Source organism: Crocodylus porosus, unplaced genomic scaffold (assembly GCF_001723895.1).
Source record: "Crocodylus porosus isolate Cpor-Errol unplaced genomic scaffold, CroPor_comp1, whole genome shotgun sequence".
In the NCBI taxonomy this organism is placed as follows: domain Eukaryota; kingdom Metazoa; phylum Chordata; order Crocodylia; family Crocodylidae; genus Crocodylus; species Crocodylus porosus.
In genome coordinates, this window is record NW_017728913.1 from 7,106,280 (window position 1) to 7,119,583 (window position 13,304).

The window sequence follows — 13,304 nt, forward strand, 5'->3', positions numbered from 1 at the left end:
ATAGAAATTATGGAAATTACTAGGGCATATCATCTCTCTCAAGCAAACAGAAATTAATTTGATTTATAACAAAAAGATACTTCTTACAGTTTGATCTTTATATATGCCAATCAGCAAAGAGTTCTGCTATGAGATGGTAGCATGGTCTTCCAAAGAAAATCATGGAAATACTGTATCTTGAGACATTTACAGTAGCACAGACAAAGTACTGAAACATATTCTATAGGGAACAATAGACAAGGAAGCACACTCAACTTTGGGTTCAAGAAGCCTTCTGTGGCACAGAACATTTAAAATGAGATGACCTAGTCTATGCTGCATGAGGTATAAACACATTTGAGGAAACAATCTGAGTTTGAAGTCTGGAGATTACCATGGGTAATTGACTGGTCAAGCCTTCACTGCCTCATCCAACATATTCTGAGTGGGTCATTCAGACAGGGATGTTTGCCACAGGCCAGAACAATGTGCATTCCAAACTGTGAGAGAGGGAACAGGGACTGATGTTTATCAAATGTCTGTTTTAACATTGGGAAAAGGATTATTTTATACTTGTCTTCCATTTCCTCTGATCCTCACAGTACTTACTGGACCAAGGTGATCTTATTTATGAACAGATCTACTTATTAGAGCTTTTGGCTTTCCCTCTGAACAAACCTCTCTCAAACCTCTGAACACTTGACAATGCAGCTATTAGATTTCTAAGATCAAGTTGTCTTGTATTCATCTGTTTGACTCTAGAAAGCTGTCCACTTGGGGAGGGGGTTACGTGGCAAAATGCAACTGGTATAAAGACTCATTTAAGAATGAGACCACAATCTATTTCCATGTTCATTTCCAGTTATCTTAAAATTTCTCTAGTTTCTGATGGGACAAGGATTTCTTAGGATGATCCATCTGGGATTCTTCTTATCCTTGGGATTTTAATATGTTGCTAACCACATTTATAGAAGGGTCCTCTGAAGCTAATGGGACCTCATGGTCTGTACCTCCCTTATGTATTTTTTCTTAGTGACCATTACTTTTTGAGGTAATATTCTCAGAAGGTTGCAGAACTGCAAGGACTGATAAGCAGGAGTGGTGTGCGAAGTGTGCTGTATTTGATTCAGATTCAAATTTAGCCTGATTTCGGGGACAGTGATTTGATTAGTTGATTTGGATTACTGCCCCAATTCGATTAGGCTGAATCTGAAGATTCAATGCTGATTCAGAGAATCAGGGATTCAGCCATAGACATAGCTTTAAATGTTTTTTCTACATAGCTCAAGGTACCAGGTGCGTCTCATGAATGCTGAGATGGTGGAGCAGATGGAGTGGTCCATAGGAACGTGGGTGGGCCCCCCCGGCATGCTGCCAGGGGACCCTGGCTTTCTCCCCAGACCCAGGAGGCACTAGTCATGGAACTGAGGGGGGGGTCCCCCATGCGCTCTGTGGAGGAACCAGAAGTAGACCAGAAGTGCTTATGATGGAGCTCCTGTGGGACGTTCCATCCGCCCCACCATCTCAGCATTCACGAGCCACCTGGTGCCTTGAGGTATGTAGCAAAAACATTTAAAGCTATGTCTATGTCTGAATCATCAAATCTCTCCAAATCTCTCCAGATCAATTTGGAGGGTTCTGATTCAACTTGGAGAGATTAAAGGGTCTCTTGATTCAATTTTGATTTGGAGATTCGGCCACTTAATCAGACTGAATCTTCTTTGAACTGAACCAGTGACCAAAGCTTTGCACAACCCTAATAAGCAGTACTCCTTACACTATATTTCACACAGAAAGTGATGCATGGACTTTCCCAAAATTTTTTATCAAAACTACATTAGCTTTTTACCTTAGTCTACAGCCCAATGGTTCTCAACCTTTCTTGATTCAGGACACGCCTCAGGAAATGCCTGCTCTTAGACTTCAATCATTTTTTTAATACCAGAAAAATAATATAGCAATTTTTTTTGCAAAGAACTCACAAGACCTCAGCAGATTGGAATGTTTTTGACACTATGACTTCTTATTTGAAATCTCTAAGTTGATCCTGTGATTTTTTGTACAACTAACAACTAACAAAGTTAATATTGTGTGGCACACTTAAAAGGATATCATGGCACTCCAGCATTCCACACTACCCTACTGGAGAATCATTGCTACCATCATTATCTAATTCTGGCAAACTTCATAAGCATAGAAGGTAGATATATATCACATGTAATGGAGGGGCCTTTCATGTCTTACTTAGACCTAAATTGTTTAGAAAGGCAGACTGCCAGAGACTTTGGGTAAAAATCTAACAGAATAAGCACCTTGGTTCATCATACAGTCTTGTATGTGGCTAAGGTAATTTATCCAATCGTGTTTAAACTACGTGGAGTTCCTATGTGCTATAAGTCCTTTGGGTGCAATAAACAAAGGATTTAGCAGGCTCAACAGCATAAATTAACATCAATAGCAAACATAAAATCTGTGGAGCTGTTACCTATAGTTCAGTTGACACTTTGATGAATCACTAATTTCTCAACAGTGCATTAAGAGCAGGTGTTGGTTTGTGAACAATAACAGTAGCCATGTACACGGGTTACATTTCTACCAGAAGAGTTGCAGCTTTCCCAGTAGAAACTACAAGCATACAAGTTTTCATTCAATTTCTCTGGGCAGAAACGTCCCCCCTCTTGGAGAAAGATCTTCCATGTCTCAACCTGGAAGATCACTTTTGCAAGAGAAACTCTCTCACAAGAATCAACACTTGTATGCTCCCAGTATTTCACTGACATATCTGCCAGTGGTTGCATTTCTATTACTATTAGCAGGACTTCTCAGGGTTTTTCCTCCCTCCCTGACCAACTCTTCGCAAATACCTTAGGGACACATCCAGATGAGCACAGCTGTGTGGTATGTAGAGCTGCAGACATGTCTGCAGCATTACACACTGCACATTCTGGTGGCCTCCACATTGTAAGGTAGCAGCACAGGGTGGGGGGGTTTGATCCCAGGAGATCCTAGGGTCACAAAAAGCCCATGCAAAAAAACCCAGAGCGGTGCACACAGGGGCAGTGAGTGCAGCCCCAAACCAGAACCTAGCCAGCCAAAGCCATACTTCAGCTTCTGCCCAGGTTCCAAGTGGCAGATCATCACTCCTGCAGCCCAGGAGGATCCCAGCACCCCAGGTAAGGCTGATGGGCCAGCCCAGGGCTGGCCCCACCCTCCCCTACCCCACTTGGGGTAACCTGCTACACACCAGAGGGTGCATGCCATGGGTGTTCTCCAAGGAAACAAATGTTCATGCTGACATGGACACAGCCTAGGAGGCTAGTAGACAAGGTAAAGGGTTAAAAGTTTCAAATGTGCTCTAAGACTCAGATCCACAAAGGTGTTAGGCAGCTCACTAGTGTTAACTTTCAAGGAAATGTAGGATAAGACAATATAATTTAGGTTCTTAAAGTGGGACATAAGTAGAATTCAGAAGCCTATGTCCCAAACTGCAACCTTAAATATCCTTCTAAGGTGCTCCCTAAATCTAGAGACATCTAAAGTCTGTAGCACACCAGGTTTTGTCATGAAAGTTCCCTAGGTACTTAAAGTTCTACTTCAGGGTATGACCAGTAATGTTTTGAGAGGACTGAGTAGCTCACTGTATATCTGAAAGCAGAGTCCTGTCAGGATCCATAAACTTGGCATATCTCCAGTGCAGCCTGAGAGGTTTGACTTGGTAGACATTTTCTGAGCATACCTGTTGGATTGGGGTTGGATTGAGCCACTTCAAAGCACAGTCTTTCCCTTCCTTGTTTATGCAGTTGTGTGATGTTTAGAGCACCCAACTTACACATGGGGAAATTGGTTTAAATTCCTACCTCTGCCTGAGGAGAGTCAAGCCTACAGCTCCCCTGTACTTACTACTAGATTACCCACCGTATTTAGGATAGGTGGTGGTGGTGATGTTGGCACCTCTTTCATTTCCTCCTGCTCCTCCTTGATGAAAAGACTTAAAAATCCATGGTGTCAAAAAGAAGAAGAGGGAGAGAGAATATTTCTATGCCTAGTAGTTAGGACAATTATTGGAGTCCTGCATTTTAGTCCTTAATCCAAGGACTTTTTTATGCATTCTACATTAAACAGTCACTGGATAAAATACTGAAATAGACTGGAACATAGGACTTCCCAACACCAACTGAGTGCCCTAGCCATGTCACTACAGAGTCATGTTCTCTCTCTCACCCTCTTCCCCTCCTTCCTATTCATGTTTCATTTTTCTGCAAAATAGAACAGCTTTACAAGGAAGGGATGAGATTCATTCCCTCATCAAACCTAGAATAGTCTATTGCTAAGTATGTAGAGAAGTTTGCTTGGAGGTGATTTCTCTTTGTTTTCAAAGAAAAGAAGGACCCTCTGCTTTCATTAAAAAAACCCTTTACAGTACCTACTTTCAGGAGATGGTTTTGGACTGTGTCCCCCAAGTGGAGAGACTGCCTGAAGACAGGGGCAGGATTTTTGGCACAACCCTGCTCTGAACATTTCCTCTTGGCTAGCTGAAGCCATGCCCTAGTGTGTGCTGTTTTTGTGGATCCTGAGGTGCCTAACTTTCATCATACATTGCACATGGAGTCTACACATGCATCTCAGGGCTATGGATTCCATTGTGGAAGTCAGGGTTGTTGGTTGTATCGGTGTTGGTCTAAGGACATAGGCAGACAAGATTCTTTGGGTAGATGTGATATATTTTATTAGATCAACTAAATCGTTGGAAAAATTGTTCGTTGCAAGCTTTCGGGCACAAACACTTAAAAACGTAACTTACACACTTAAAACCAAAATCTTGCCTGAAGAAGGGTATTTGTGCCCAAAAGCTTTCAAAGAACAATTCTTCCTACTATTTGGTTGGTCTAATAAGAGATATTACTTCTACCGAAAGAACCTTGTCTGCATTATGGCAGTCAGGCACCTAAACAGTAAGTGCCACAATGCCCAGTGTCACAACGCCAAATTCTTTTGTGAATTTGTACTTACATCACTTAAAAATACTTTTGAAAAAAATGTACCATGTGTCACTAAAAAAAATAGAGCAGCTGCTTGACTTTGTTCCCTGAATACTTTCAGAATGGGAAAGAAAATGTAAGCTTTGTCTGACCAGCCTCTCTTCTCCACTCCCACCTGCTGCAGTTCCTTCTCTCCTTTATAAATGTTAATTTTATGAAGAGGAAGAGTCTCTAAACATTTTGCCATTCTGCATTATGAATCATATATGCTCATCATTACAGGATGAGTCAAGGATAAGCCATAAACCTTAACACTGAAGTTCCTTTTATTGATCATATGTTAATTGCCCTGGATTTTATTGTATCAATGATTTTTTGTAAAAAGCTCAGTTCTGATTTCAAAGTAATTATTTTGCATAAGCTTTTTAAGATTCAAATTCCTAACTGAAACAATACAGCAAGACTAGAACCATATTTGTAACAAATATTTTATCATTATGTGCTCAAAACACAAAGGTCTCCATGGAGAAAGGGATGTAGAACATTCAATGGAAACTTCCCTTACAAAAAGTTCTAGAAAGGTTACACCGAGGCACTTAGTGAAGCATACTGTATTTTTTTAGGCTTTCTGCTTTTTAACCTATAAAATATGCTGAGATTTCTATCTTTCAGCAAGGCTTTTTCTAAACTTTTCAAAAATAAAAGCTCCACAAAAATAACAACAGAGAGATCATGGTTTAAAGGTAAAGAAAAGCTTTGATCATACACTTTTAAAAAACTGGGCTGGTTTAAAATAACTTACAATGAAAGGGTCACTTACTGTAGGAAGGGCACTGCTTAAAATTTAAGCAGTCAGTAATGGGAAGCGACAGACCTCTAACAATTTAAGTCTTTCACAGTTGAATGAGTCTGTACTGACAGCAAGACAAGGATGTGCTAACTTACCTTACCAGGACCTTGGCTATAGCCTGATATGCTCTACCTAGGCCATCCATATCACACAGTGCTGTGGAAATTTCTATGTAGGTGTTCAGATTCTGTGAGGACAGGAAAGGAAACAAACAAACAAACATAGCATCAGACATTTCTGCTTTTGATTTAGAGTCAGTCTGTCCACAAAAGATGCAAAAGTAATGCTATTTTCATATGATTATATGGCATTTTTACTATCTATAACAAGAATAGTTTTTCTATAACCACTTTTGTCTGATACAGTATTTCACTTATACACACACACACCAATTACAAATAATTAGCACAGTGATACCCAATATATTTAAATCTTCATATTTTGGCATTACAGAAAAAAAAACCCCAAATAGTACATGATCCACAACATACTTTCCTTATTTATAATTTAATAGATTTTAAGGGATTTACATATTTTATAGAAATTTGTGAGTTGATCTCTGAAGACTGCATTCTCCAAATACACTTATGGTATATTTTAGCACCATACACTTTTATGTACATTCTTTATCTTTAAACCTGCCACTATAAGAACTCTTTTGATACAACTCTTAATGCATAAATGAAACTGAATAACTGGTAGATTAAAAATTTAAATTTAAGCTTACTATTAAAAAGATTATTGTAAATCATCTCACTATCTGCACTCCTAATTATTCCTGCACACAAGCAATTTGTTAATACTTGTTTGGAATATACTCCATTAATATGACCTCTTTTACAATCAAAGGATTACAGCTGCCACAGAAAAACATATGATCTTAATTTAATTTAACACTGGCATCACCTGTATTGCATAATTTCCCTTTTCATCCATATATTTTTCCAATGGGGATGAGGAAAGAATGCATATAAAATGAAATCCCTTTCCTTCCTCCCTCCTTCTTTGTTCCTTGACCCAACCTATTACACACATGAGAAAACAGGAAATCTCTGAAGACTATCTATGGAAATCCTTTTTGCACATTTCCAAGAAAGGATTAGTGAATGTCATTTACCAGATTTCAAGGGGGATGGGAAGTGTCTCAAGACCCACAACAGTACCCTCTCCAACCCATAGTACCTGGACCTGGCAGTTTATGTTATGGCAGAGAATAGGGCACTTTCATTAAGAGCTGAATTCTTTTTATGTGGTAAAGTATCTGGTTCAAAGAGGAATTTTTGTGCGCTGAGCATACAGTACTTTTATTACCACTTCCCCCATTCAAATTTCTCAATGTCTACTATGCATGCATTGGCATGCAAATGGGTAGGAGCATCACTGCTCTGTGAACATTTTTCCTGTTTGGGGTCCTTCAAGCTATGCAGGCACTGAAAAGCAACATTTATTAATGTGCATTGTGCCTCACTGACAATTTCAACATTCAGCGATATTGCTTCCTGTGTTTTGAAGGTAATTGTAGAGTGAAGATATTGATGCAAGTGAGATGACATGAAAAAGAAAATGAGAGACACTGGTGATAAGGCCTAATAGCATCATCCTGGAACTCTCGCTTGGTTGAACCCACTGTGAGATTAGAGTTTTCAGGACCTTCATGGCCTACTGTTCTGGGCTCCCTGTCACTACCACCCAATAGAGGATTTTATACAGATGGCATGGCTGATCCACCCATCTAGATATACTGTGAAATAAATGTTGAGAGACTTAGTCCCTCCAGGAAATAAAAAGAAAAAAGGGATCTCTGCTGACTTCCCTTGAAAGTCAGTCCCCTGCTATCATCACTCCATGATGGGGTTATTGCATGAGAGACAGCTGCTGGGCATAGCCACTGGGCATTCCATATCACAGTAAGAAAAGCACAGCCTGTCTAAATCCTGCATATCTCCGAATGAGCTAGCAGTAGTCTGAGCAGATGGCAATGGGTAATAAAGTTCATGGGATGAGTGGGTGGTTAGTAATGTGGGGCGTAGAGTGGAGAAAGGTAGAGGAGAGTTGTATTAGATTAAAGTCAGTCAGAAGGCAGGGTAGATATGCACCTTTATAGACTAACTAAATAACATATCTATTACTGAGAGAGAGAACACGGGCAAGTGCATGCATACAAGAACAAGCACAAGCTTTCATGAACCCAAGTTCACTTCAGAGTGAATGTGAACATGGCAAGGAGTTAGAACATGGCAAGGAGTTACTGAGGAGCTAGTAATGTAGGATGGTGCATAAAAGTATGTTAGAGCTGAGTGGAGAGGCTGATGATGAGTCAATGCAACAGATAAAGGATGTAGGTTGAGTCAGAAGGCCATGTCTAACATAAGCAGAGGATGAGAAATGTCTGAGAAAGAGCTGGGGGAGCAAGTAAGTTTTACAACTGTGGGCAGGTATGAAGAAGCATCAAACACCAGAAAAGGAGCCGAGGTGGATCACGGTGAGGGGACCTATGTTCTTTCTATCTTTGGAGGTTTATTCCTTCTGTTCATATATACTGGAGTTTAAACTGCCCTTCTCATGGAAGCTGCTCCATTCTGATAGTAGCATACTTTGTAGAAAGCAGGACTTATATGCCATTTTTTCCAATCTGTGCTAAGGACATGGTTGTCTAGAGTAAAGGGGCTTCTGTGATGATGGTAAGGCAGTCATGGAACAGATAAGTAATTAGGGCTGAAGGGCCACATAGTCTGTGCGTGTTTAGTTACATTTACTGCAAGATAGAAACACCATAGAATTTAGCATCTGTATCATAAATAGGAAGAAGGAAGAAATGAATCTTACTATATTACTTTTGTGGAAGTCTCTTTCTGGTAACATATGCAATGCAACCTGTTGAACGTAACTTGTGGTACTTTCCTTTACTTGAGGTAAAAGTAAATACATTCTTCTGATTATGTTATATATCATGATAATATAATGATTATATATACATAATGATATGGATGATATACAAGATTATCCATACTGCTAATATACAATAACATGATTTTTTTTTTGCATACCTGCATGAATATGACTGATGAATTTCCTGGTGAATAATCAAAAGAATGAAAGGCAGGATTTTGTGAGTTTAGGAGCTACTGGAGGCATTTTAACGTATGTTTTTAAAAAATTGCTCTGCATACAAAGGTCTGAGAAAAGCAGACTGCTGAAATGCATTAACTGGATATTTCTAGATCCATCATCTCTACATTTTCAGGTAAAGGTTGATATTTCTGAACTTCTGAAATCTAGTGGAATGAGTTCATACTCAGTGTACAGTCAAATTGATTGTATTACTGTACAGTTCTTGAAATAAGAATATAGAGCTATATTCTATTTCTTTTGCACTTTCTACAAAGGAAGTATAAAGTATACCTAGAAGAAGGAAAAAAAAGAGTTGTGGCACTGATTTTATCAAAAATCTCTTCTTATCCTATGACAGCAATAAAGTTTCAACTTCCTACCAACTGACTTAAAAGCATTAATGTTATACGCTAATAAAGCAGGCTCAAATAAAACATATTTCTTTTCTTGACAAAGATTTTTTCTTGCTTCCTGGGATGTGGCAGGAAAATCTCATGGTAGATCAGAGCAGGGAGTTGTAATATTATGTGTCCTGCACACATGGACTGAAGCTAATAGTGACCTATCAGCACCACAGAGGAGTAAAAATGCAGACATCTTGACTATGACAGAAAGACCTCAGGATACAGGGTGAGTTGCCCTGATGTAGGCATCTTCAGAGCAATACAGAGAGGCAGCTTGGAACTGCATTTTCCACAGTGTTAATGTTTTTTAAAAGTCAGACTCCAGGATGCAGAGGGAAAAGGGACTGGAATTTGACCCCACATAGTGTAAAAGAACAGTGTCATACAATAGGTGAGGGAAATTTCGTATTCCTACCTTCCTTACCCATAAAGTTGGACTCATCATTCACCTTGAACTTTATTTCTCCTATTCAATCTTCTCCACATCACAATAATACCTGAATAAATTATCATCTGAACACCATCTTCCTTTACTCACACTTTCCCTCCTCTCACTTGGATTACTGCAAGTCTTTGACCTCTCCGAGTGCTAGTTCTCGAGACTTCAGAACATAAACAATAGTGTGACTCCACCTTTATTCATGTGCAAAGAAATATGACATTTCTTCATCCTCAAAGAGCTCACTATAGTCCACAAGTCACTCACCTGAGTTCTAAAACTCCAGTCTTATTCCTGCCAGCTTTACACTCTGCCTCGCTCTCTCTTTCATTCTCCCTTTCCTGCTGCTTCTGCTTGTTTAGTTACAACTCCATCTTTTATGCCTTTCACATTCTTGTTATTTTTGGCATGGGAATTACCTCTCTCTATCCTTTTCGGATGCAGACCTATCATCTTTCCATCTACTTTCAAAACTCAGCTATACACATCTTCACATTTTTGCTTACATTTATATGTTTTCCTGTTCTATTTTTCACCAAATTGATTTAGGAGTAAATCATTTTTAAATATGTAGATTTCTGAAGTGTTTTACCAGGGTACAAGTGAAGGGTACAATTATGAAGAGATTATAAACGAGACATCTTATATGCCACTGCACTGTTGAATTGTAAATGTTTGATATATATATATCACAAGATTACTTTTCCAATGATTCAATGATTCAATTTTTTTTAATATTGGGAGTGCAAGGGAGTATCACATTCTTACTTAGAGCTGGTTGGAACATTCCTAATGACATCTGTTTTCATTGGGGAATGCTGATTTATTGATACTAGAGATTTGATTAGGAACGTACCCATTTTGACAAACCTTTTACTGGAAAATGGCCAGGATGGAATTTCTGCTCAACATCTAACATAAAACCACAGGCCACGTCCAGATAAGTGTGGACATGTGGTATGTGGTGCAGCAGACCTGTCTGCAGTGCCCCACCCTGCTACCTTGCAACATGTGGGATTTTTTTGACCCTGGGACATCCTGGGGTAAAAAAAAACATACCAAAAATAAGCTGGGCAATGTATGTGGCAGCAGCAGATGCTACCCAAAACTGAGCCTGGCCAGCCAGAGCCATGTTGCAGCTGCTGGTTAGGCTCCCATTTGCAGGAGTGCTGTGGCTGCAGCTCCCTGAGGCCCCCAGAATCCCAGGTAAGGCTGCTGGGGCCAGCACAGTTGCTGGCCCCAGCCTCCTCTACCCCACCTGGGGTAACCTGCTGTGCACCAGAGTGTGCACGGCACAAGCATTCCTCAGGGACAAGCAGCAGTGGCACAAAGTGTGCTGAACTACTTGTCTCCAGTGAATGCCTGTGCCATGCATGCCACATGCACCACAGCAGTCTCCAATGAAAAATATCCATGCTGATCTGGATGCGGCCATAATAGCATGTGGGTTAGGGCCCCCCACCTGTGATGCAACACCTAATTTTGAGACCCTGCTCTGACACTATCGCAGAGTGCAAGCACAATGTCTGTGTATCACTTATATCTTTAAAATAGGGATTACAGGATGCAAAGCCTTCTTCACGGTCTTTGTCAAATGAAATATGAGTTATGGTTATAAGATCACTAGAATCCCCTCTTATCTATCTTTAGCTCTGAATTAGTATAAAAGCTTGTGATTTATCAACAAATGTCTTTGCTCAACACAGAAGAACCAAATGTAGGTTATAAGATAGCTAGAATCCCTTCTTGTCTATCTTTAGATCTGAATTAGTATGAAAGCTTGTGATTTATTAACAAATGTCTTTGCTCAATACAGAAGAACCAAATATATTATAATTTACCAAACTTGTAAAACTATTTAAACAAAACAAATGAACATACCCTTAGGCTTCAGAGAATTATCAGTATGAATATTATTCCCAATAAAATATATCTTCCTAAACAAAAAAGTTGTAAGTACCCATGTAGAGAATGATTTTAGACACTTCAGTCCTACTGACATGTTTAGGAATTGTATGGCTAAAATTTCATATGCTCTCCAATGTTCAAAGGAGGGTGTGCCTTATGAATTTTATTGGAAAATTTCTTCATCCGAACAATAGTCCTTAGAAGTAGTCAGTGGGTATATCTACATTAGATTTAGTCTAATGCACATTAGCAGCACTTAAAAAGCATTCATCTGTGCTAATGCATAGTAGCACTGATTATGGCACATTACGTTAGTACCTGTAATAAGTTAAAGTTAGTAATAACAGGTACTAACGTAATGTGCCATACAATGCATTAATGAATATGTAGGCATATGCAGCATGGGCTAGATTGGCTCCTCAATGACTTCAGTGGAGTTCCACTGATGCAAACCAGGTGCAAAACACAGTTCCATGGAGGAGGTTGTCTTCTCTTTCATAATACCAAAATGGGTATATATTGATATCTCTCAGAAAAGGAAGTAGGCTGTGTTAGAACTTGATATGAATGTATGGAGATAATGGAGTGGAAAGTGAAAATCTATGGCAAGAATTTATGTTGAAAAAATCCAAGTTAACAAAAGATTAATGTCGCTACCAATATTTTATCACTTTGCTAAAATATATTGCCCTGGCAAAAAAGAGACAGAATGTTACTGATCTGTGCTATTATAACTTAGAAAAACACAGAATCCAGTTCTGCTTCCAGCTTTGCACTTGAAATTGTTGTCAAATTTTATTGGAAATACATTTATTTTGATTTCTGACACTTTAACTCTGTTCAGTCATTTCACAGCTGGTGAGCAGTAAAGATGCTTCTGCCTCATTTACAGTTCTTGAACATGATTCAGACAATCAACTGCAACATTAGTCAAAGAGATCACTAGCTAATGATTTCTGACAAGCACTGCAGTAACAGGCTAAGGCCCAGAATGGGCAGCAGCATCTGAGAATATTTTACTGGAGCCAACAATAGGTGTTGGTAGACAGATGATGCAAGTGGGGGCGAGATGCTTGATCTCATATCACTTAGTGCCTCTTGTACACTTTCAGGAAAAGCATGTTGTTCTGACATGCAGTAAATAGTCTTCCATACACATATAATTTGGTTGGGAGAGATACATTGGACCTGCATAGGCATTTTAACCAGCAACACACTGAGTTCACGTCAAGGTGTGTCAAATAACTTTATATTTTGTTGATACTATTTTTTTAAATTACCATATCTAGAGCTGTGACTCAGATCACAGGAAGAATAATTTACTAATAACTCCCTCACACAGTTTTCTTGAATTGTTACTGGTTTGGGGTGGAGTTTAAATATTCACCATAGAAGGAAAAAGGGTTGGTCCCTAAACCGTTTTGGAGGTGAGATAATTTGCCAAAAACAGTGACATTGCACTAACGAAGACATGCTTTTACTCTAGTTCTGCAGTTTTCAGCTGCAGCTGCTCCTACCAGTCCATTTACGATGGACATTTCACACTACAGAAGGGCTCTACAGGAAAGCTACCAGAGCCCCAGGCTGCATTAATTTTTCTTCAGATTCCCTATGGGGCTGGGAGTGGCATATGT

At 39.3% G+C, this 13,304-nt stretch overlaps 1 protein-coding gene across 1 annotated transcript in view; it reads right to left on the bottom strand.

Moving 5' to 3' along the window:
* Nucleotides 1–13,304, bottom strand: part of TTC29 (tetratricopeptide repeat domain 29) — a 194,736-nt gene that overhangs the window by 91,149 nt on the left and 90,283 nt on the right. Inside the window, exon 8 of the mRNA XM_019534441.1 lies at nt 5,904–5,995. Coding sequence (XP_019389986.1) covers nt 5,904–5,995 — 92 coding nt within the window. The remainder of the gene's footprint in view (nt 1–5,903; nt 5,996–13,304) is intronic.